The sequence below is a fragment of the Camellia sinensis genome, chromosome 1 (genome assembly GCF_055761805.1).
Source record: "Camellia sinensis isolate YWXY chromosome 1, ASM5576180v1, whole genome shotgun sequence".
Lineage (NCBI taxonomy): Eukaryota > Viridiplantae > Streptophyta > Magnoliopsida > Ericales > Theaceae > Camellia > Camellia sinensis.
In genome coordinates this window covers 13,514,048-13,539,046 of record NC_138961.1, presented here as the reverse complement: position 1 = coordinate 13,539,046, position 24,999 = coordinate 13,514,048, and the positions used below count along the sequence as shown (strand labels likewise).

General features: G+C 37.7%; 2 protein-coding genes across 4 annotated transcripts; both read left to right on the top strand.

Annotated features, from left to right (window-relative positions):
* Positions 1 to 1,993: 1,993 nt before the first annotated feature.
* LOC114310075 (pentatricopeptide (PPR) repeat-containing protein) lies at positions 1,994 to 24,157 on the top strand. 3 transcript variants are annotated; one of them, XM_028255982.2, is made up of 10 exons: positions 1,994 to 2,903; positions 3,664 to 3,791; positions 4,225 to 4,365; positions 5,262 to 5,348; positions 6,805 to 6,958; positions 8,036 to 8,095; positions 20,655 to 21,083; positions 21,206 to 21,501; positions 21,911 to 22,040; positions 23,328 to 24,157. In XM_028255982.2, exons 1-10 carry the CDS (start codon positions 2,025 to 2,027, stop codon positions 23,865 to 23,867), a joined length of 2,844 nt encoding a protein of 947 aa, XP_028111783.2. In that variant the 5' UTR covers positions 1,994 to 2,024; the 3' UTR covers positions 23,868 to 24,157. The 3 variants fall into 3 exon arrangements, with proteins under 3 accessions (XP_028111783.2, XP_028111782.2, XP_082728081.1); XM_028255981.2 differs by having other exon boundaries at positions 23,325 to 24,157; XM_082871955.1 differs by lacking the exon at positions 8,036 to 8,095.
* LOC145790782 (uncharacterized) lies at positions 10,507 to 12,922 on the top strand. The gene is made up of 2 exons (XM_082869469.1): positions 10,507 to 10,701; positions 11,336 to 12,922. The coding sequence occupies exons 1-2, from the start codon at positions 10,507 to 10,509 to the stop codon at positions 12,572 to 12,574; spliced, it is 1,434 nt and encodes a 477-aa protein (XP_082725595.1). The 3' UTR covers positions 12,575 to 12,922.
* Positions 24,158 to 24,999: the final 842 nt, after the last annotated feature.

The following is a 24,999-nucleotide window of genomic DNA, read 5'->3' as shown; positions in this document are numbered from 1 at the left end:
GTTTTGCACCCCCCTTTCTCTCTCTCTCACACACACATCTATATTTGTTTCCTCTCTTTCTTTATCTATTTTCTTTTTCTACCTCCTCTCTGCCACAACCACCTCTTCTGCCTCTCTCTCCTTCAGTCACCTATCTCTTTTCTCTTGTTGAACGATTCAAACCCAAAATCAAACCAAATATATAAACCCAAATTCCTAATCCCCAAAAAATCTTAAACCCCAAATCTTTCATATATAATAATTGCAATCTCAAATGTAGATCCAAAAAATAATAAATCAAACCCAAGTTCAGAGTAAAGAAAACAAAACTTAACCCAGATCAAGATCAATAAGACCAACAATAAAATAAAAATGTCCTTAGAATCAGCAAATTGATTGGAGTTAGGACTTTGACTCTGCTCGAAGTGAAGAAATTGACTCGGTATTGACCATTCAATCAATACCGGTTTTAATCTTGGATAGTAAAGACAACATGCAAGCATCTTCAACTTTGCTCTTCTTTGGCATGTGAACATTTTTTAGAATGGAGAAGACGAATCGGAGGGTATGTACGAAAGTGTAAGAGCTCTGAATTGCAAGTAGTTTTGATAAACGTAAAACATAAGTGTGTTTTGAAAATTGTGGTGGAATCAATTTTTTAACACGCTATCCAAATAGACGGTTCAGGTGAAGGAGTGGAATCAACTTTCCAAAGCTGCACCAAACAGAGCCTTAAATTTCTTCAAAATTTTTCCCTCTCATTGTTAGTATTCAGAAATATACAAAAAAAAAATAATAATAAAAAAAAATGCATAAAAGTATAATTAATGATTCATCTACCGAATTTGTTATGCTCAATTTTACTTGAATAAGACTCGAGAAACTCTTACAAGGAAGAGTCTCATTTGGACGAATTCTGGTTGAATAAATTTGGTGGATGTAGTGGCGTTGTAAAAATATATACAAATATATAAAAAATATATTGAAATTATAAATATTTTAATATTTATATTTATTATTGATCAACTGCTAAGACTATTCTTATTAGATCCTTTTTAAAAAACTTATACACGTAATAAAGCAATTGTTCAAAATACAGAAGTTAATTTATTTTTATTTTTATTTTTATTTTTTGAAGGATGAAAGTTTGCTTAAAATATAGATTTTTTTATGTGGTTTGAAAAATTACAAATACTCTTATCATAATTTTTTACCTAACATAAGTAATTGAAAAAATGAATTTCATAATTGTTCTCATATACAATGATAAAATTATTTAAATTATTAATTGAGATAAATTTCTAATATCATTAAAAACTGTTAATTGATTTGATGATTTATTAATAAAAGGACTATTTGTTATGAAATTTGAAACTTCAGAGGGTAGGATGTAATTTGCAGAATTACAGGAAACGAATCATATTTTAAGCAAATCTCAGGAATGTATTTGTAATGAAAAATGATTGATACACCGAATTTGAGTTCTTTCGAATTGTTCGAATTTTATAAGTTGGATGATCGGTGCAACCCTTGTTAATCTCAATTGTCACCCTTGTAAATCGAGGTTATCGCCTTTGTTCCCAAATGACTGGTTGGACGATTGACATGCACAAATTCAGGAATTGTTTGGTAATGATTTTTAGTTACCTTTTTGATTTTTTTGATTTTTTTAACCTAAGACTTTTTTGTTTGTTTGATTTTCTTATTTGACTTTTTTGACTTTGAAATTACAAGCTTTTTGTTGATTTTTTTGACTTTTTATTTTTATTTTTATCTTTTTATGATTTTTTAGCCTGAGAAATTTGTCAAACCAGGGCTCAAATGATTCGGGCGAGTCAAAATTCGGTGGAGGGAGCTGTGCTCATGTGTAATTACCCTCTTTTTATTTTTTATTTTTTTAAGAATATTCACAGACTTGGGCGTTTGGAGATCCAATTCCGGTTTAATCGGATCCAATTTCGGATATAAACTTAGACCCGTATACTGCCCCACATATAAATACCTAGGTTTTGAAATTACCAATACGGACCACTGTCGACCTAGTTATGGATTTGTTGTCTCTCCCCTCCACACACTGCTCTCACTCCTCACCCTTCCCCGCCTCCTCCATCTTCACCGGAAAACACCACTCCGCCACCATCACCACCGCCACTCTCGCTCTCAAATCTCCCAACCCCGATTCCCAAAATCCCACCACCTCCTCCTCCTCCGGCAATCTCCGCCGCCCCAAAACCCACAACCACCCTCTCAAACCCTCCACTCCAAACCCTAAAACCCCCACAAACCCCCTCAAAACCCTCGTAAATCCCACCAGAATTCCCAATTCCAGTCCTCAAAGCCTCACCAACAAGCTCTGGTTAAGCAGCAAACTCTCTCCGCCTCCTCCTCCACCGCCACCAACACTGCCACCACCGCCACGTCGAACACTTTCCAAAGAAGATGAAATTAGGGAGAATTCGGGTGCCGAAGAACCCCCAAGAATTGAATTCCGCCAAGAAGGGAAAATCTTTGTGGGGAATCTTCCACTGTGGATTAAGAAGCATGAATTGGCTGAGTTCTTTAGGCAGTTTGGGCCTATAAAGGACGTGATATTGATAAAGGGTTACAATGAGACTGAGAGGAATATGGGGTTTGGGTTTGTGATTTATGGTGGTCCAATGGCGGACAAGTTGGCAATGAAGGCTGTGGAGTTTGATGGTGTGGAGTTTCATGGGAGGGTTTTGACTGTGAAGCTGGATGATGGGAGGAGAATGAAGGAAAGGTCGGCGGAGAGGGCAAGGTGGGTGGAAGGGGAAGATGGAGTGGAGTACAAGTCCAAGTGGCATGAAGAGAGGGAAGGCTCGCGGAGGGAGTTTCGGAAAGTTTTGGAGACTCAGCCGGAGAATTGGCAGGCTGTTGTTCGAGCTTTTGAGAGGATTAAAAAGGTACTGTTTCTTGTCAATCTTTTTGGTTCATGTTGCATTACTTTCAATTCTAATTCGAGGGTTTGGTAGTGGAGATCAGTGAACAATACTTGTTAAAATTATCAACAAACTATCTCAAAAATCATTGAACAATTGAAGTGCTGGGATCAAGAAATATGTGAACAAAATAATAATGCTAATTAAACAAGAGGGAACGACTGTAGCCTGTGAGATCACAAGAGGCATGGCTAGTGACTGTCCTAAAGCGGTGTGTGCATCCCTTCATGCAAGTTTTAATGGTCACATACAACTCTGGGAAACACCACAGTGCATGAATGTGGCAGATGGGGTTGCCAGTTTGAATCAATTGCCCAAAAGGATACCCTATAAAATAACAATAAGATATGTATAAAACTACCCTTCAAATCCGAAACACACAACTAGTCTTTCTCATAACATTATATCTCTATATTGTTATATGATAGCATGTACAAGGATAAACAATTTTTATATGTCATATATATATAAATATTTAATTCGAAGATAATAATGTTTAAAGTCTAAAGGAAGAGAAAATGTATAAGTTTTCATTGTTTTTATTATATCATTGGATTCTATGTTATTTTATTAATACTTGTAATGTATTTCACGTAGTCTAAGCAATAGCTATTAGTCAAGATTCAATGTTGTGGATTATGCAGAAAAATCTGTATCATTTCTTGACTTAAGTTAATGTAATATGAATTATTTATTTTTGTTTTCTTAATCTTTATTCTTTTAGCCTTCCAGAAAAGAGTTTGGTTTGATGGTGAACTACTATGCTAGGAGGGGAGACATGCATCATGCACGTGGGACTTTTGAGATCATGCGGGCCAGGGGAATAGAGCCAACCTCACATGTCTATACAAAGTAAAACCCTCTAATAGTATTCATTCACTTTGGACCTGTAATTTACTTTTACTGTTCGGTATTCTACATTGAACTTTGAGCTTATGGTTGCTTGTTCTAGTTGGTTATCAATAGACATTATTTGGGCAATTAGTTTTGACTGCATATTGTGCTTGAGTTACTAATTCCTTCAAATTTACTTGGGTGAGCCAAACTCTTTTGCTGATAGAATACAGGAGAATTTCTTCAACTTGAAATTTTTACATGTATTCTTTCCTTATATATTAATTTTCCTTCTTGTTCTTAGCTACTGTTTGGCAATGTTTTGGTAAATTCTTTATTTCAGCTCATGGGTATGTGAGTCTCATGACCTTGAGTTTATATTTTCATCAACTTGTAGTGTTAAATATTGAAATTTTAAGTTCCAGCATTAACTGTAATTCATTTTATGCAGTCTAATTCACGCTTATGCAGTGGGTAGAGACATGGAAGAAGCATTAGCTTGTGTGAGGAAAATGAAAGATGAGGGCATCGAAATGAGTTTAGTGACTTACAGTATTCTTGTTGGGGGATTTGCTAAAGTTGGCAATGTTGAGTAAGTAATGATATATATATATATATATATATATATATTAGGCAATAAGTTTTTTTTTTTTTTTTAATATAAATTTTAAAATTAATTCCTTCAAGGAGAATATGGTTCTTGCTTTAACATTATAATGTGACCTTCTATTTTCTAATTGTGACTTTGTTCTTTTTCCTTAAATTTTTTTAGTGACATGTTTTCATCCCCCTTATTTGTGCCACCTATGTTTTCTTAGTGTCTGTCTCTGCTTTAGAAATTTTGATTGTAGTTTTCTGTAATTGATTTAGAAATTTTTTCCTTATACTGGAATTAAGTTCCATTTTTATAACCTGATTAAGTAAGCTTTTAGTTTGATATGCTTTTCAGCCCTTTTACTTATTTTCTGTGTTTCCTTAGTGCTAACACCACTATTGAAATTTTGGTTTGTAATTTTTGGTAGTTGATTTAGGGAAAATTTTTATTCTTATACCGGAATTAAGTTTATCAAGTTTTGGAATTTTATGGAACTTGACTCACTTTAAATAGTAGTGAAACATTACCATGTTGCAATGACTTGCTACCTTAGCATGAATAATTCCTGATGGGTTGCTCTGTAATGGGACTAGAGGTTGTTTTCTTGCTTTAGAACCTAAAAAACTGCAAATAAAGTATGACAAATTTGATCAGAATTTAAAGCTCTTGAAGGATTCATAACTGACGGACACTTGCTACTTTTTGAACAAGCTTTTTGTTTGGCATAGGACTTGAAACCTTGAAGTTTGGCGTCTCTGACTGAGCCCTAAATACTGTCTCTCTAGTAAGGAGTCTTTTTGAGACATTTAAGGATATTTGTCATGTTGTACAAATGGCTGGATGGACTATCATGTATATTTGAGATCTGATACTTATTTTTGTTGTTCTGACAGTGCTGCAGATCAATGGTTTAAGGAGGCAAAAGAGAAACATTCAACATTGAATGCGATCATATATGGAAATATAATATATGCCCATTGGTATGTTTTTCATTTGACAGATTTTGAGCTATTTTTTTTTTTGCTCGGCCATATGTATAGATGAAAAGTTTGTAGATCATGTTCCTAATTTCTGTAGCTAGTGACCTCAAAGATGGGTCAGGTATTATCATATTGAAATTTGTCTTGAAAAATTTGTAGTATTCTATCTATGGTATCTGTTTTTGGGCAAAGAATTGTTGAAACTGATGTGAGCTAATAATCTGATAGAAATGCTCCTATGCTGAATTTTAGAAATATCAGATGATGCCTGGAGACCTCTGATGTAACCATAGTCAGCATAGCGATTCTTAGCCCAAACTTTACCTTGTCTAGCAAATCAACTTTATATATATACAAGTACTGTGCTTTTTTTTTTTGCTTGTGTTATATATTAGCCATTCACTTGGGAAATGAAGCCTTCCTAATAAAATGCCAAAGCTTCTTATTTATGGTCTAGCAACCCTAATAAAATAAGAGAACTAATATTAATAATAATAAGAAACTAAATATTAAACACTGAAGGAAATTAATTAATAAAATAGTAAATTAAGCCTCCATGTGATTGAAAGTTGCTGTGCGCAAGCCTAATATTGGACCTCTACAGTCTGCATAACCATGTAAGTAATGGCATGAAAACATATTTTGTTTATTAAGTTCACTAAAGCATTGGTTAGGTGCCACCCAGGTCTTTGCCTACTTAGGGAGGTCCAAGGCCCTAGACATTGCCTGGAGGTTGGATGCCTTCACTTTGATTTAATACTGTATTTCTGGTGCTTTCACAAGGAAATTCTTGGTTTCATACGTAGTAAATGGATAGCTGTTATAGTCAATGACATGAAATTGTATACTTTGTTCTTTCATTTTTTATTATTAGCCTATGTTACTTGGAACGTGGATCGTTCTAGTAATGTTGTACACCACTTGCTCTAAAATGTGGTACGATAGGGATAGATTTGTATATATTACACTTAAAAATTGGAGGTACTTCTAGAGTAAATTTTTTTTTTTAAAAATTTTTTATTTTAACTATTAGGCCTCCAATAAAATATATATACATTTTTTCTTTCCATTTTTGATGTTTTTGTCATGTCAAAACTAAAGTCACCTTATATTTTAGTTCATTATATTTGATTTTTTCCTCCTAAGGTAACATGTAAGGAAATATATTGGAAAAAAAAACTATTGGGATTGCTTTGGATTACTAAATTTACTGTTTTGGAACATAAATGTACCATGTTTCGGAACATGCGTACCAATACATAATTTGCTAGGGTATTAGCATTTTCTGGTAACATAGTTCTTAGCACAATTCGTTTTGGCAGCTTCCTCTCTCTCTCTCTCTCTCTCTCTCTCTCTCTTTTGTATGTGTGTGTGTGTAGTATAATACCAATGCATGGAACAGGTTTCCTTGTTCCTAATTTTATATTGTTTCCTTTTCTTTTACTATAATAAACAGCCAAACCTATAACATGGGTTGCGCTGAAGCTTTGGTGAGGGAGATGGAAGAAGAAGGTATTGATGCTCCTATTGACATCTATCACACCATGATGGATGGTTACACAATGATTGGGGATGAAGATAAATGTCTAGTTGTGTTTAGCAGACTTAAGGTAATAATAACCTGTGTTGTCTGAGTTTCTGAGGTTGTTCATAACCTTTTTCGTCTTATTATGTTTTTACATTCCAAGTGGTGTTTAATGATCATGTATATATATTTCAGAAGATTCTACCAGTCATATGTCAAAACTTAATGGCTTGATTGCCAGTTTGGAACTTTGGAAGTGTCACTCTTGAAGAATTTTTTTTAATGCATTTATTAAGTTGAAGTGAAATAGAAAATTTTAAGATAATTGAAGATTTATGCATGAATCATGTAGTGAAATTGTACATGTATATGTTTCAGGCCCAAGGTTAGCCTGCAGGTGTTAGATGTGCATTTCACGTTCAAGTTTATGGATTTCAGTACCTTGAGTTGTGTCTAGGATTTTTGCAGAGATCTGCCTTGATCCCTTCACTTAGCTGGTGAAGAGGGTGAGTCCGGTGATTCTGATCCATGGAGTAGTATTCGATGCAGCAAAGACCCCCACTAAGTTGGCCCTCTTCACTTAGATGGTAGTGTTGGAAGAGATCTTGACCATGAACAATCTGGTTAGGAGAGGGTTCTAAAAAATTGGTGATGCATGTGTGAAATTCAGAGGAGGCAGATAGGACGGATAATCATCTATTGTTGAATTGCTCTGTTGCTCCTGGGTTATGTCATCTTCTTGTTGCCTTTTGGAGTCCAATAGATATACTGTTGTTGGTGGCTGAAGTTGAGGAGAGTTGTTGGGGTGGTATTCTTGGGTATGGAAGCCTTCACCTTTGTTTTGAGGGAGTGTCATACTTTTGAGGGACATGCTGGTTTACAAGCGGAAGCAGTCTTTGCTTAGCTCCTTGTCTTTTGGTTGGCAGGGAGGGCCTTGGCTTCCTTTTCTTTTTGCTTAGATAAAAAAACCTTCTTTTATCTTCTCTGTTATTCCGTTTCTTTCTCTCACCCTATATATCTTTCCTGTACTACGGGTTTGTGCCCCATACGATGCTCTTTACATGTGTGTATATTTTATGTGAAGAGGTTTGCTTGGAAATTTGATATCATCAGTTATTTGGTTTCAGTTTGGTCAGGTACTGACATTTGATTGTTGTTGTAGGAATGTGGGTTTTCTCCTTCAGTAATCAGTTATGGATGTCTTATTAATCTTTACACCAAGGTAAGTGTGATTCTCATTAATTTCCTTTATTTCCTGTATGCCTATCCCCTAAGTGGGATGATTTGGCTTAATTCTTAGTTGGCTGGGCTACTTTGATGCTTTAGGCTGGGAGTGGTACTTGTTGAATGGATAGATGAGAAGGAAAGGAGCAGGAGAAGAAGTTGCAGAACTGAGAGAGAGAGAAAGAGAACCAGCTGCTGTATATTATTCAAAACGCAGGGTTTCCCCCTTAACATACAACTATTTATACTAATAAGAATAAGACACAAAGACCAAATTACCCCCCCTAACACTTAACACTCCCCCTCAAGTTGGTGCAAAGATGTCTCGCATACCCAACTTGTAATAAATAGGGTGAAAGACTTTACTGTTAAGACCCTTAGTAAAAACATCCGCCAGTTGATCTTCAGACTTAACAAAAGGTATATAGATTACACCTTTATTCAACTTCTTCTTAATGAAATGTCTGTCAATCTCAACATGCTTAGTCCGGCCACATTGAACAGGATTGTGTGCAATACTAGTAGTAGCCTTGTTGTCGCAATACAAAGTCATGGGATCACTGCAATGAAGCCCTATATCACTCAACAAAGATTGAAACCACATTAGTTCACATGTCCAATGTGCCATAGCCCTGTATTCAGCTTCAGCACAAGATCTGGATACTACCGCCTGCTTCTTACTACGCCATGTGACTAGATTTCCCCCTACAAAAGCACAGTAACCAAAGGTAGAGTGCCTGTTATCTATAGAGCCTGCCTAATCTGCATCTGTGAACGCTTCTAACCTCAAGTGACCATGATTAGAGAACAAAATTCCTTTTCCAGCAGCAGATTTAAGATACCTCAAAATGTGATAGATTGCATCCAATGAGTTGCACGAGGATCATGCATAAACTGACTCACTATCCCAATTGCATAGGTAATATCTGGATGAGTATGAGATAGATATATCAGTCTTTCCACAAGTCTTCAGTACCTTTTCTTTTCCACAAGCTCACCAACCCTACTACAAAGAAGATGATTAGTCTCAATCGGTGACTCAGCTGGTCTATAGCCTAACATGCCCGTTTCTACAAGAAGATCTAGAATGTACTTCATTTGAGAAATGAAGATACCTTTATTAGATCTAGCAACTTCAAATCTAAGGAAGTATCTCAATGGACCAAGGTCTTTTATTTCGAACCCCTTGGCTAACAGCATCTTGAGATGGGTCACCTCCTCCTCATCATTACCTATCACAACTATATCATCCACATATACAATAAGCATTGTTACCTTATATACATTGTGTTTGACAAACAAGGTGTGATCGACATTGCTTTGTTGATACCCAAATCCCAGCATTGCCTTTAGGAATCTACCAAACCAGGCTCTAGGAGATTATTTTAAACCGTATAAAGCCTTCTTCAATCTACAAACCTTTCCAACTGTAGTCTGTGATGAGAATCCTGGAGGTACATCCATATATACCTCCTCCTCCAAATCCCCATGAAGAAAAGTATTCTTCACATCTAGTTGTTGTAGAGGCCATCCCAAATTAGCAGCACACGACAGAATAGCTCGAATGGAATTCATCTTTGCTACCGGGGCAAAAGTTTCTTGATAGTCTATTTTATATGTCTGGGTAAATCCCTTGGCCACTAGTCTTACTTTGTACCGTTTAATCGTCCCATCTGCATTGTGCTTGATAGTGAACACCCACTTACATCCGACTGGTTTTTTTCCATTAGGTAAAGACACCAAGTCCCATGTGTTATTTTTAGTCAAAGCTTGCATCTCTTTTACCATAGCTACCTTTCACTTAGGATCATTGATGGCCTTTTTCCAATCCTACGGAATACACATAGAAGAAAGAGACGAAACAAAAGCACGATATGGAGAAGACAACGAATTATATGACACGAATTTAGAAATGGAGTGTTGAGTATAGGCTCTAACCCCCTTTCTGAGAGCAATAGGAAGACTCAGATCATCAGCAACAGGACTATCAACAACAGGTGAAGAAATGGGTTGAGGATACGTACCTGTAGAGTCAGTGAAACTTGGGTGTGGAACTGACATAGGAGATGATGATTGACTCGGTGGCACAAGAGACGCCTGCTCTTTCTGACGCCGTGAATAAGTTTTAAGATCAACTCTGTCCAAACGACCACCAACATCAGTCTCATCAACAAAACTCGTAGGCTCCCCTTCACCACAAATAACAGTCCGCTGATTAGGAAGGAAAAAAGACAACTTATGCTGATAGGATGCCGTCTCCATCTCCGTCTCATCCGCAATCTCATCTATACTACTCTCCCCCTGAGGAGATAGCGGGTGACAAGGAAAAAAGGATTCAGATTCACGGAAGGTGACATCCATACTAACATATAGCTTATGAATCTGAGGGTCGTAGCATTTGTAACCCTTATGAGTAGCAGAATAACTAAGAAAGACTCACCGGATAGCCTTAGGATCAAGCTTTCCATGAGTACGAGGCTGAAGATGAACAAAACAAACACTATCAAAAACCTGAGGCGGAAGGGAAGAAGTGGGATAAGTGACAAGAAGGAGCTCAAGAGGAATTTGGAAGTGGAGGATACTAGAGGGCATACGGTTAATAAGGTTAGCCGCGGTAAGAACAACATCCCCCCAAAAAGACTTAGTAACGTTCATGGTAAATAAGAGAGAGCAAGCAACCTCAAGAAGATGGCCATTCTTGCGTTCAACAACTCCATTTTGTTCAGGAGTGTGCCAACACAACTAGTCTGATAAAGAATGCCATGCTCCTCGAGGTATGCCCTGAAAGCTCTATCAACATATTCATTCCCATTATCACTCCTAAGAATTTTGATAGTAGCATTGAAGAGATTGGAAACCATTTTATAAAAATTTTTGAAGTACAAAAAAATCTCATTTTTAGTGCGAAGTAAATAAATCCAAGTCACACGGGAATAATAATCAATAAACGTGACAAACCACCGATAACCAGAGGTAGAAACCACACGATAAGGACCCCACACATTGGTATGAATAGGCATAAAGGAAAATGTTAAAATCCACCTACTCTCCACCTACTTCACCCACTTAAACCTACTCCACTAAACCTAACCCACTACACCACTACCACCTCACCTACTCCACTAAACCTAACCCACTACACCACTACCACCTCCACTTCACCTACTCCTTACCTACTACACACTCACCCTCTTCTATATATAGGAATCATGAATCATTGTAATAGATATGAATCAATACATCAATCAATAATATACATCAAAATTTACATGGTATCAGAGCTATAAGATTTAGGCCTATACTCATTTCTTTCCGGCGGGCAGCCGGCCGGCAACCTTGCCTTCGCTGCCCGCGGGAGTTTTTTCAACACATATCACAAACACTGTACCTTCCAGAGAGAGACTTTCACAGATCTGAGAACGAAGAAGACAAATCTCCGGCGACTCACCCGACGGCGAAACCTCGCCGGTCCAGCCACTACGTCAGCTCCGATCGGTTTCACCATACACCACAACTCTCTCTCAATCAAACTCTGTTCTCAAATGCTGCCTTCACAACCGGATTCTCAGTCCATGTTGATAAGGTTCTGAGATTGATCTCTGGTGCAACCTCCAGTCCCATTTTTCAGTACATATCATCTCCGACTACGTGCTTGCATTCTGTTGATCCCAGAATTAAATGGGCATGGCTCCTTGCTCTAGTTATTTTACCAGCAAGGTCACATATGACGATACGTGTTGGATTAATCACCTACTTGGCTCTAGTATCTGTTTGGGTTCTCCCTACACCTGTGTGGAGGGATCAATTGGGAAGAGTGTCGCTGCTATGTGGGATTTTATTTATAATGTTGGGGTTGGGTACAGATGGCGTAACTCCTCTTGGCCAGTTAAGAAGCCCACCACCTTCATTGATTGGATTGCCGAATGTTCCAACATCTTTCGAAGGCTATTCGTATGTGATAATGAAGTTAGGACCATTACAACTTACAAGAAAGGGCTTGTCAGTAGCAAGTACATCTGCTTGTTTAGCCTTCTCTATCTTCCAGAGTGTGAACCTCTGCCTAACCACCACAACCCCTGAGCAGCTTGCATGGGCTTCGCAATGGTTTATGCTTCCCTTGATAAATTTCGGTGTTCCAGTGGCCGAAGTTATTCTTACTCTCCTACTTTCATTGAGGTTCATCAATCTGGTCTTTGATGAGGTTCGAAATCTTGCATTGGGGATTGTATCTCGTAGGGTAGATTGGAAATCGGGAGACTGCAGCAAGTCCAAGGCCAGGCCAACCTCTCTCTCTCTCCTATCACCCAACTTTCTTTTTATTATTTTATTTCATCTTTCAATTCACACTTTCCACCCCCACAATCTATTTTTTAATCAACCTACTATCTTTTTTTTAATCAACATTGCCGCAGAGCTGCAGCACCTTTCTCAGATAAACACCTTCTTTTTCATCACTTTACATGACACTCCCCTTTAACCTTTTTTTTTAATACCCCACTCACCTTTCTTTTCTTTTCTTTTAATCTCTATATATATATATATATGTTTCTTATCATCTATGCACTCACCTTTCATCTTTTTTTTAATACCCCCCTCCACTTTCTTTCTTTTATTTTATTTTATTTATTTCTTTATTTTATTTATTTATTATTATTTTTTTTTTATTAAAAAAAAACAAAAAAAAAAACAAAAAAAAACCGGAGCAGAAGAAGACGACCTGCACACCAAACCATCTTTTCTTCATCTCAGGGATCAACCCCGATCACATTTTTTACACCAAAAAAAAAAAAAAAAAAAAAAAAAAAAAAAAAAAAATCCAACAAAACACTTCCACAGGCGGGATTTTTCTTCTCTACTCTGCTGCCGGTCTCTTCTTTTTGCCTCCGTCCTGGACGGCCCTTGCCGGTGTTGCCTCAGTACTTCCTTGTCCACTGGGCATGATCACTACTCCCTGCTCCTCCACTGCAGCATATGGTGGACCTCCAAATCGAAACATCACGGTGGCCTTCCGCTTCAGCTCCTTGTTTTCTGCCCTTAGCACGCTTATCTCTGTTCGCGCATCCTTATACATGCGTTGGAGCAGAGCCAGCTGGGCGTTTAATTGCTGCACCTCATTTGTCCTACTCTGCAGCCGGTGCGACAAGTTTGTGACTGCCGTCATGGACTCCACACATGCCTTCAAAGTATACTGATTAGCCTCCACATCCGTTTGCACTGCCATTTTTTGCTCCACCGACCGCATCGGAAAGTTCAATGGAGCAAACTCCGGGGCACTCGGTTGAGGTTCCAGTGCCACCGCTCCAGTTCTCTCTCTTGTTGACTCGTTGAGGTCGGGAAAGAGGGTGAGCAGTCCACGGGAAGACGAGGCCATTTTCTGGGCAACAAAGTGTTACAGACTATCTCTCTCAGCACAAGGAACTCTCTTTCTCAGCAACACGAAGGATTTTTTCAGAGGTTTCTCTCAGTTTTTCTCTGCCTCTGCCTCTGCCTTCGTCTTGGTTATATAGCCGAGGCAGCCACGCGTATCGCGCGCCACTTGCCGCCAGACGACAAACGGGCACGCCAACCAAGGCACTCACGTGCCTCGCCATCATGTCCGGCACACCTTTTGATGAATTGGGCACGCCTTTTGATGGCACGCTTTTTGACAAAATTGGGCACACCTTTTGAGGGTGCGACTTTTTAAGGGTCCGACAAGACTCTGTAAACTGTCCCGACATAGATTCCGGTTAGTTTCTACAAGGGTTCGACAAGACTCTGTAAACTGTCCCGACATTATTTCCGGTTAATTTCTACAAGGGTCCGACAAGACTCTGTAAACTGTCCCGACATTGATTCCGGTTAGCTCCTTTATGGGTCCGACAAGACTCTGTAAACTGTCCCGACATTGATTCCGGTTAGTTTCTACAAGGGTCCGACAAGACTGTAAACTGTCCCGACATTGATTCCGGTTAGTTTCTACAAGGGTCCAGCAAGACTCTGTAAACTGTCACAACAACTGTCACAACATTGTCTGCTACAACGGTCCGACATGACCCCATAAACTGTCTTCTACATCGGTCTGACACCGCCATCCAGTGTCCTCTACACCGTTATGACAACACCATACAGTGTCCTCTACATGGTTATGACACCCCCATACAGTGTCCTCTACAACGTTATGACACCACCATCCAGTGTCTTCACCAATGGTCTGACACGACCATACAGTGTCTCTTATCCTCTTTTATTTTTATGTATTTTCTTGTTTTGTTACTCTCTCCAAACTCAAGTTGGTTAGTTCCTATCCCCCTTGAGTTTGCGGGGGGCTGTTAAAATCCACCTACTCTCCACCTACTTCACCCACTTAAACCTACTCCACTAAACCTAACCCACTACACCACTACCACCTCACCTACTCCACTAAACCTAACCCACTACACTACTACCACCTCCACTTCACCTACTCCTTACCTACTACACACTCACCCTCTTCTATATATAGGAATCATGAATCATTGTAATAGATATGAATCAATACATCAATCAATAATATACATCAAAATTTACAGGAAAAGTACTTCTTTTATTAATGGAAGGATAACAAGTACGTTTATGCTTAGCAAGCTCACAAGCATCGCAAACAAAGTTATTCCTAGGACAATCTCGAACTAAAGAAGGAAAAAGTTTTTCTAAAATACTAAAGGAAGGATGTCCCAAATAGCGATGCCATTGATGAAGAAGGCGAAGGGAGGAGCCAGAAGTGCATTGAAGAGCCCGAGAGGACAAAGTTGATGCAGGAGTGACATCCAGAAAGTACAGTCCACTGTGTACGCTATCACTGCCAATCATTTTCCCCGTAGCCAGTTCCTAAAAGACACAATGAGTCGGAAAAAAGGTTACAGAGCAATTGAGAGCGATAGTGAGGCTACTAACAGAAAGTAAGTTAGTGGAAAAATTAGGAACATGAAGAACAGAGAAAAGCGAAAGTAAAGAGGTGCAATGAATAGAACCTTTGCCGGAGATAGAAGATAAAGTGCCATCAGCTACTGTAACCTTATCTCGCCCAGAACTAGGTGAATAAGAATGGAAAAAATTAGAAGTACCCGTCATGTGATCGGTAGCACCGGAATCAATTATCCAAGGAGACGACGAAGAGGCACTAAGTGCACTAGCAGAAATACCTGTGTGGGCAAAGTTGGAAGAGGCAGAAGAGTAAGGAGCTAAGGTAGAGGAAGAATCAAGTCGAGCCATCAAACGTCTGAGAGTGTGAAGCTCATTCTGGGAAATAGAACCAGTATCATCCGAGGCACTAGCAGCAGTCTCAGACACATAGGCTTGAGGATGAACACTACCACCACCACCACGGCCTCGAGTAGGCCGACCATGCAACTTCCAACAGTGTTCTTTATTATGTCTATCTTTCCCACAATAATCATACTTCAACTGGTCCCGATCAACCAATGGACCCTTACCACCACCCTAAGGCGGACAAGGCGGAGTATCACGGGACTTGGGGCTGACAACCATCGTTGATCGATCCGGAATAGGGGCATGCACTATAGTACTACGACGACTCTCCTCCTGCTGAACCAGTGGATAAGCCTCACACAATGTGGGAAACGGAAAGCGACTCAACACCTGAACTTGGATCTGATCATACTCCAAATTCAGGCCAGTAAGAAAATCATACACCCAATCCTTCTCCACAGCCTGTTGAAACATAGTGGCATCCGTGGAGCAAATGGGTTGGAAACTTTGGTAGTAATCTAGCTCCTTCCATAAACCACTCAACTCAGCATAGTAGACTGCCAGAGAGCAATCCTTCTGATCCAAGCCCCTAATCTTCTTTCGCAATTCATAAGCCTGCGCATCATTACCTTGTTGAGAATACATCTGAGATGTCGCTAGCCAGATCTTGTGAGCGGTATCCATTAAGAGAAAAGTCCTACTAATGGTAGGTTCCATAGAATTGATCAGCCAGGTCATCACTAAAGCATTCTTTGAAATCCATTGAGCAGATAAAGCACTGTCCTCAGTAGGTTGCTTAGTACTACCAGTAATATAGCCGGTCAAATGTTGGGCGGCAATGGCAAGACTGCAGGAGCGGGACCAAATCAAGTAATTGGTGCCATTAAGCTTGACCAGACTAATCTGGAGAGAAGGACTGCCACCTAGAGTCATACCACGACTCAGTCCACTGTCCTCCTTGCCCTTAGAGTACTGACCCTCGTGTTCAGTTACGAGATAAGAGAAAGATGGGGCAGGAACACAAACAGTATATCAAACAAGTCCTGACAAAACCTAACCAGCATAACAAAGCACCTTCTAAGGTTGAAACAATGCAAAATAATCCCAGAATAACGTAACATGATCACATAGGAGCCCAAACATTGAAGCAAATCATCCAAAACTCAAGAAAAAACCAAGGGAGAGCCAAAATACAGCAAAATAAGGACAGCGCAGCCCTCTATAGGCCCAGTCGGCTCCCTAGGATGTGAGGGAGAGGGAAAAAATCAAGCAAAAAGGGTGTGACCGGTGACTTTCAAAAAATCACCCATTTTTGATGAAAAATCAAAAAAATTGGAAAACACAATCAATAATAACCAAAAAATTAAAAGGAGATTATAGGATGAATGTCCATATATTTTCAAGCATACTGTAATTTTTTTTTTTTTTTTTGAAACGTACGAGATACAAGAACGAGGGAAGGAGAGGAACAATCTTCAAGGAGGAAGATATTGCTCTGATACCATGTTGAATGGATAGATGAGAAGGAAAGGAGAAGGAGAAAAAGAAGTTGCAGAACTGAGAGAGAGAGAAAGAGAACCAACTGCTATATATTATTCAAAACGTAGGGTTCCCCCTTAACATACAACTATTTATACTAATAAGAATAAGACACAAAGACCAAATTACCTCTAACACTTAACAGTACTAAAGGTGTCATTCAGGTTTCAGGCTTGATGTTGGGTTTTTAAGATTGTTAATCTATGTCAATTTGCCCCTTATTATCTGTCACATGCTTCACTGTTGTTATTGATCCCCCAAACTGTTGTTGAGTGTTGTTTTTTTTGTTAAATTTATTTGCACTGGTGAGAAAAATTGTAGAGTTGTAATGAATCGTTCTTACTTTTTCTAGTACTACACAGCCCTAGTTGGAGTGTTTCCTTTTCTTGCTCGCTACCTTCCACCCCCTTTTTCAGCATCTTAAAAGCTTCCTTTTAAGGATTTCTTCAATTTAATATTTAAGGAATAATTTATTTATTCCTTCAATTCCAAGCTTGAGATGGTGATCAATGTGTCTCCCGCCTCTCTTTATTCAAATGTCAGTCTCTTTGCTTGTGAAGCTTCTTTTCCTAGCTAAGACATGTTTGTTCGTAAATCACTTCTGGCCAATTGTAGTTGTATTAAATTTTTTCATCAGTATATGATCATGGGGATTCATGGTCACTCATTTGTTGCTTATGTAAAACTCATAGTTCTAAGTATATGCTGGCGTGTTTTATAGTACTAGAGGACTCACATAACAACTTTGCTTCAGTCTGTAGAGAATTTGCTGATTCCTCCTATTTATTAAGAATTGGTGTGTAGTTGGACTGGTGGATGATGAGCAGAGGCGAAGCCAAGATTTTATTTTAAGGGGGGCCAAGAACAATTTAATAGAAAAGCTTCACACATAAGCATAGCTAGTAAATATAAACATTAGTGTATTATGTATATATATATATATATATTAATTAAATTATGAATATGGTAGGAAAAAACGATAAAAGAAGTTATTTGATGAATTTATGTCGAGTGTACATTCATGGTAATATGTTTTTAGGTTAAAGTTTTACTTAGAAACTATATACATCAAAGTATGAATAATGAAATTTTGTTAGTTATAATATAGAAAAGTCATTATATTAAGTTAGTTGTAAAGTCATTGCACTACACCATATAAAACATTTTTCAAAATATTATCTTTGTATACAATATTAATTTTTTTTCAAAATCAAGGGGGACCCAAGGGGAAATGCTATTGATTATAATGTATGAAAATAAGTTTATGCATAATACTATAAACATGCTTTTCAAAAATCAAGGGGCCCCTGGCACACCCCTAGCTCAGGAATCATTGTCGTTATGTCTCATAGAAAATGTTTATTGAGTATCTTAGAAGTTGTAGGTTATGCTACAAAAGTTGGCCTTGCACATTTAGGCCCCGTTTGTTTGGGGTTATGGAGAGGGGATTGGGTTTGATAGTGAGGAGGGGATTGAGAATGGGATGTTTGTTTTGAGAGATAGGGAGGGGACTAGTAATCCATTGGTATTAATAAGGAGGAGGAAGGGGGATTGGTAAGGAGGAGGTAGAGATGGTATTAGAAAAATAGTGAGAGGATTAGAAATTTTTTTATTTTTTTATATTTTTTATATATTGGGAATTTTTTTTTAAATATAATGTTTATTTTTTTATATTTTTTTTATTATTTTATATAAAAATAATTTAACAATTCATCACTATCAATCCCCTCCATTTTATCTCCCAAAACAAACGGGGCCTTAGAGATAGAAAGACTGATAGGGTAAGGGGAATGGCAAATGCTAATAAGTGTCCCTTATGCATTGTTTAATGGTCGGAAGTGTGTATAAAATGTCTTAAAAATATGTAAACCATTAAAAACTATATTGATTTCAGTAAAAATGCATTGAATTTAGTTAAAAGTTTCTTGTGTTCTTCAATTTTTTTGTCTTTTACTTGTGCCCTAGGGGCACTTGTTAGCAAGACCCAGGGAGTAGATATAAGAGATAGAACATTTACGTAGGAGGATGAGAATGGGACTAGTAAAGAAGGGGGAGGCTTAGTTTCATTCTACGGCAATATAGCCTATTTATATCTAGGAGACTAATTTCGTTTTACATCAATATGGCCTGTTTATCAGCTGAAGTAAACCCTGAAAATATAGATATCCTCTAAATCAAATTGTACCTAAAATACCAATCTGACACAGTTAATGCAATAAAAATTCTATCACATAAGCATCTAAAAATCCTAATAATGTTTTTTTTTTTTGGATAAATACTAAAAATCCTAATAAAATGGAAATACAATATGATTATTTCAAAGACCCTAACAAGAAGAATCACTTAATATTGATAATCAACTTATCATCTTCCTGTGGGTTCCACACCAACTGGATTGTATCACATGAAACATGTTCCTGTGCGTCCCACATTGACTGGGTGTATCACATGAAACATGTTTATGTGGGTCCTGGGCTGTATCACACGAAACATGTTTCTGTGGGCCACACATCGACTGGGCTGTATCACATGGCATGGAACATATTTTATGACTACATGTGACATTTTTGTGCCTGTTTTCACCCATTGGACTAGCATTATGCAAAGACTTCCATTTCCCTCTTATTGTACAGGACAAGAGCCCCCTTCATTGTAATGCTGCTGTCCCTGTCCGTATCCTAAACAAACATGCTGCATCCTCTACGTACCGTTGATCAAACCGAAAAAGGGCTTGGGTCAAGGGTCGCTGGTTGAACCATTGGGTTAACTAGAATCAAACCATAACGTTACCTTATAAATATATTAAAAATTATATTTAAATTAAAAAAAATGGTGTTAAAATTACCTAAAACTTAATTTTTCTTAGTATATGAATGTGTAAAAGTCTATTAGTGTATCAATATATAAATTTAGTTTATATATCTATAAATATATTTTTGATAAACAAAATTTAGAAAATTTTCTATACTAATTCCTTGAAAAAAGTGATTATAGCTGTTGCACATATTACATTTGAAGGTCTAGCAGACTGTCTCAGTTGTTCAAGTTGAGAGGAATTCTTTTTCTTTTTCATGTGAAAAAAAAAAGCAAACAAAATTGTAAAGGACTTGGTCTAAGATTTCCATCAAAAGCAATGGATTTGAGGGGTCTCAATTCCCACATTTGGAAAAGGAGGAGACAGTATGTACACAATGCTTGTCATGTTGTAATTGGATAATTGGATTACATGGGCCATCCAAGACAGTTAAAATTTTTAATTAATTATCACGTGAGTGGTAGATATAATACCAGCTAGTTAGGGGGAACAGCCTCCGGTTTGACCAATTGGGTGGTTTAACCACTGTTTTGAATGGTTTTATCAAAAAATGCCAATTTTCCTAGTAAATGGTTTTAGGGGTTTGTCTGAACTGGAAAGAGGACCAGTTGACGGGTTAACTAGTTGAATCGGCCGGTCTGGCCAGGTTTTAGGCCAGGTTGTTAAAACATTGCTGGGTAAGAGGCCAGAACAATCAACTGAAATTGCCTACATGAAGACATTTGCTTGTTATTTAATTGTCACTCACAAGAAACACCTAACAAATGAAGTTCCGTCTTGTTGTGTTGGGTTGCGTGGCAAACTGTAGGCAAATGTTAACGGTGTCTTTATCTAATAAGTGAATGCAGAAAGTAAGTAGAGACTGTATAGTTACTACATGTCCATGAATTAGCTTATTATCTTGATGTATTCAATGTCTTATCATTTGATGATTTAATATTGATTTGTCAATCTATTTGTTTTTCCTTTTCAGATGGGAAAAGTTTCCAAAGCCTTGGAGGTCAGCGATATGATGAAGTTGGCGGGTATAAAACATAACATGAAGACCTACTCCATGTTGATCAATGGATTTATAAAACTAAAAGATTGGGCAAACTCATTTGCGATATTTGAAGACATAGTGAGAGGTGGCTTAAAGCCAGATGTTGTGCTCTTCAATAACATCATCAGAGCATTCTGTGGCATGGGTAACATGGATCGTGCCCTTCGTACTGTGGATGAAATGCTAAAAGAGAGGCAAAGACCTACCTCACGAACATTTATGCCTATTATACATGGTTTTGCAAGAGCTGGTGAGATGAGAAGAGCCCTAGAGGTTTTTGATATGATGAGGAGAAGTGGATGCATTCCAACTGTGCACACATTCAACGCTCTGGTTCTAGGCCTAGTTGAAAAGCGTCAGGTATGTTATGTTAGATATATATATATATTGGATCGTGTGGAAGTATCTGGACTAGTGACTATAGATCTCAATTATCCATTTTCTATGGAAGAGCTAATTCATTTATCTCATATTTATTGCAGATGGAAAAGGCTGTTGAAATATTAGACGAGATGTCCCTGGCAGGCATTTCTCCAGATGAGCATACATATACGACCATCATGCATGGTTATGCATCGCTTGGTGATACTGGAAAAGCTTTTGAATATTTTAGTAAAGTGAAAAATGAAGGGCTGGAGCTTGATGTGTATGTTTACGAGGCATTGCTGAAGGCATGTTGTAAGTCTGGCAGGATGCAAAGTGCTTTAGCAGTGACAAAAGAAATGAGTTCTCAAAAGATTCCAAGAAACACCTTTGTCTACAACATATTAATTGATGGGTATGGATGACATATCTACATGGCATGGATTATTTGACTGGATATTTGTTTCTGTATTTTGATTTTCATAATTAAGTTTCCTCTCTTTTTGTAGCTGTATGTGGGGCTGTTTGGTGTAGCTTATGGAGCTGCTTATAGTTGTTTTGTTTCGTTTTTTTCCCTGGAATCTGTACCAATGTGTTTGGTACAATTTCTACTTACCATTTATAAGGCATAAATAACTTAAATACGCTAATAAAAAGTGATTATTTGTGAGCTCTGGGAGATGTGCTTTTACCTTCTGTTTTCTAATTATCAACTTTTCGCTTGCTAGAAGCTATACCAAATAGGCCCTTTTTCTGCTTCTGGTGCCTAATGCTGTAAATTTTTTACCTCTTAATTTCATAGTTATTTTTTCCCCTTGATGTAGGTGGGCTCGGAGAGGTGATGTTTGGGAGGCTGCTGACTTGATGCAACAAATGAAACGCGAAGGGGTTCAGCCAGACATCCATACTTACACGTCTTTCATAAATGCTTGTTGCAAAGCTGGAGATATGCTGGTATGCCTTCCGCTATTAGCCTAGTTTTTCCCTTTTAGTTTTATTATTGGCATAGTATGTTACCTAGATGTGAGAAATTATCGTGCCTTGGGTTCCACACGTTTGCCCTTATAAATTTTCTTTCAATGTGTATTCAAACTAAGTTCATGTAGGGTTTCAGTGGGTGTTCGAAATTAAATCATTCTGTTATATTTAACATGACATCTGGAAATAGTAAAATTCTCTAACCATATTTATATTGAATGCATTGTGCATTCGTACTTGTTCCTTGTTTTGTTTTTCTAATTGCGTCATATTCTCATGATGTGATGACAATGACTCCTCTTTTTATGACTATATTTTTGTCATACTGCTTTTAAAAGTTGGATTTGTGGCTCATAATGCTACAGGAATAAAAAATGGCAGAGAATGGAAGAATTAGTCATATTTTCATGTTCTCGCTTTAACAGAACCTCATAGTATTATCTCCCATGAAGCATAGACACTTCTAAGAAGGTGTCGTGTTGTGTCATGTCGTGTCATGTCCATCACCGTGTCGGACATCGACACGACACTTGTCGGCTAAGAAGCACGGACATGACACAGATATGCCAACACGCCAATTTTTAAAAAAATGTAGGACACGAAACGTGGGTACCCACACGAAATATGTGATTTTATATATTTATTATATGTCATATATATGAATATATCATTCGAAGATAATAAAAAAAATGTAATATAGCACTCATTTACATTATGTTTAAGCAAAGGACACGTGTGTCTAAAAAGAAAGTGTCCAGATCTAAAAATTTTTTTAAAAAATAGGACATGTGTCAGGAAGTGTCTAATGAGTGTCAGTGTCTGACACAAACGACACGACACGAAACCGTCATCTTCTTAGAAGTGTCTATGCTCCTTAGCTTGTTGGACACTTTTCAACACCTGGAAACGTATAAAACACATTGCAAGTTTGAATAAAATAAATTAGAATCCCATGATAAAACAAAAACATTGTAAATTTATACATATTATCCCCATTTAGACTTCAAAAATATTAATATATATGACATATAATTATTATTTATTAATAAATATATTAAATTATATATTTTGCACGTGTCCCCTTATGTTATGTTCTATGTTCTTGGAAAATTTCCATGTCGGGTTATTTTCAATTATTAGCTTGGTCTTTTGTTGCTGGCTCCATTTCAATCCAGAATGCTCAGTCTTACATTTTGTCTATAATTCAAGTAATGGGATCATTTCATTCTCATCCAGTTGGCTAAGATTCGATTTTGTTAGCAGAGAGCTACAAACACGATTGAAGAAATGCAAGCTGTCGGAGTGAAGCCAAATGTCAAAACCTATACCACGCTCATACATGGGTGGGCACGTGCATCTCTCCCAGAGAAAGCTTTAAGATGCTTCGAAGACATGAAGATGGTGGGGTTGAAGCCGGACAAAGCTGTATACCATTGCTTGATGACATCGTTGTTGTCAAGGGCTACTATGGCCGAAGAGTACATTTACTCAGGAATTCTGTCTGTGTGTGGTGAGATGGTGCAATCTGGATTGACTGTTGATATGGGTACTGCAGTTCACTGGTCCAAGTGCCTAAGCAAGATTGAGAGGGCAGGTGGAGAGATCACAGAATCACTGCAGAAGACCTTCCCTCCTGATTGGAACTCATACAATACTCCTAACTCAATTTCACATAATGATGATGGATTAGGCATTAGTGGTGACGATGACGATGATGATGCTTTATTGTATGACACTGATGGTGATGGTGAAGATGATGATCATGATGGAAAAACAAATTTTGACCACAGACCAGTGTTTTAAATCACAAGTTTTGAGCATTGGATTGTCTGGTAAATAGTTCTTTGAGCTGAAACTTTCCTTTTCGTCGAGCCTTTGATTATTTCAAATGTTGCTTTTTCCTTCCCCCCACTTGTATAATATCAGGAAATTGATTCTGTTTGTAAGTTGTCCAATTCAAATTTGCGTAGGTATTCATTTTGCACACTAATGAGAATGTAAGGGAGTTCATCCATAAATCGTTTGTCATCAGTTTTGATACCGATTATTGGAGAATTCAGAGATGTTATAAACTCACGACTGGATTGGCCCAATTAATTGTTGCATAACTGTCAAGTCCACATGAGTAAAATCAAAGAGTCATACATATCGTTTGAAAGTCATATCCACTTAAACGTATGGTAAATCCACTTATTATTTTTACCAAAATTTTCATATATTAGGTAGTAGGTATGACTTGAATATGAAAATAGGGTATGAAAGAATAATCTTGGTTGCAAGAAATTTCATAGGAAAAATGAGTGAACAGTTGTTGATATCATTTTTTTCCCCCCTTCACAAACAACTACAAATGAAAATTTGAGTGCGACAGCAATTATTCTGAATTAGAAAAAGAAAAATGATCCGTTGCTCGAAATGGTTGGCTTGAAATTGGCCTGAATACCTAAAATGACATTGTTTTGGGTATTTTTTTTTTCCCCTTCTTTTCTTTCTTTCTCTTGCGTTCAAATACAGAGGGAAGAGATGAGGGGAGAGAGAGAGAGAGGAGAGAAGAGAAGAGGCGATGGCGGTGATGGTGAGGAAGAGAAGGAAGATCGGCGGTGATGGCGATCTCTGTCTGTCGGTGGGTTTTTTTTTTTTTCTCCCCTTTCCAGTAGATTTGGATTTGAGGATGAAAGGGAATTTTTTTTTTTTGTTGATGAAGATGTTGTAATGATTTCAAAATCTGAAGATGAAGGGAAAAAAAAAAAAATAGTTGATGAAGATGTTGTTGATATTGATGAAACCCAGCAGCAGACAGTAGACCCAACTCCTCCTTCTTTTTCTTCTTCTTCTTCATCTTCAGAAAAACACGAAGAAAAAAAAAAAAAAAAACTAAAATGATGTCATTTTGGTGTTGAGCTACTCTCGAGCCACACACTTTCGAGTTACGAAT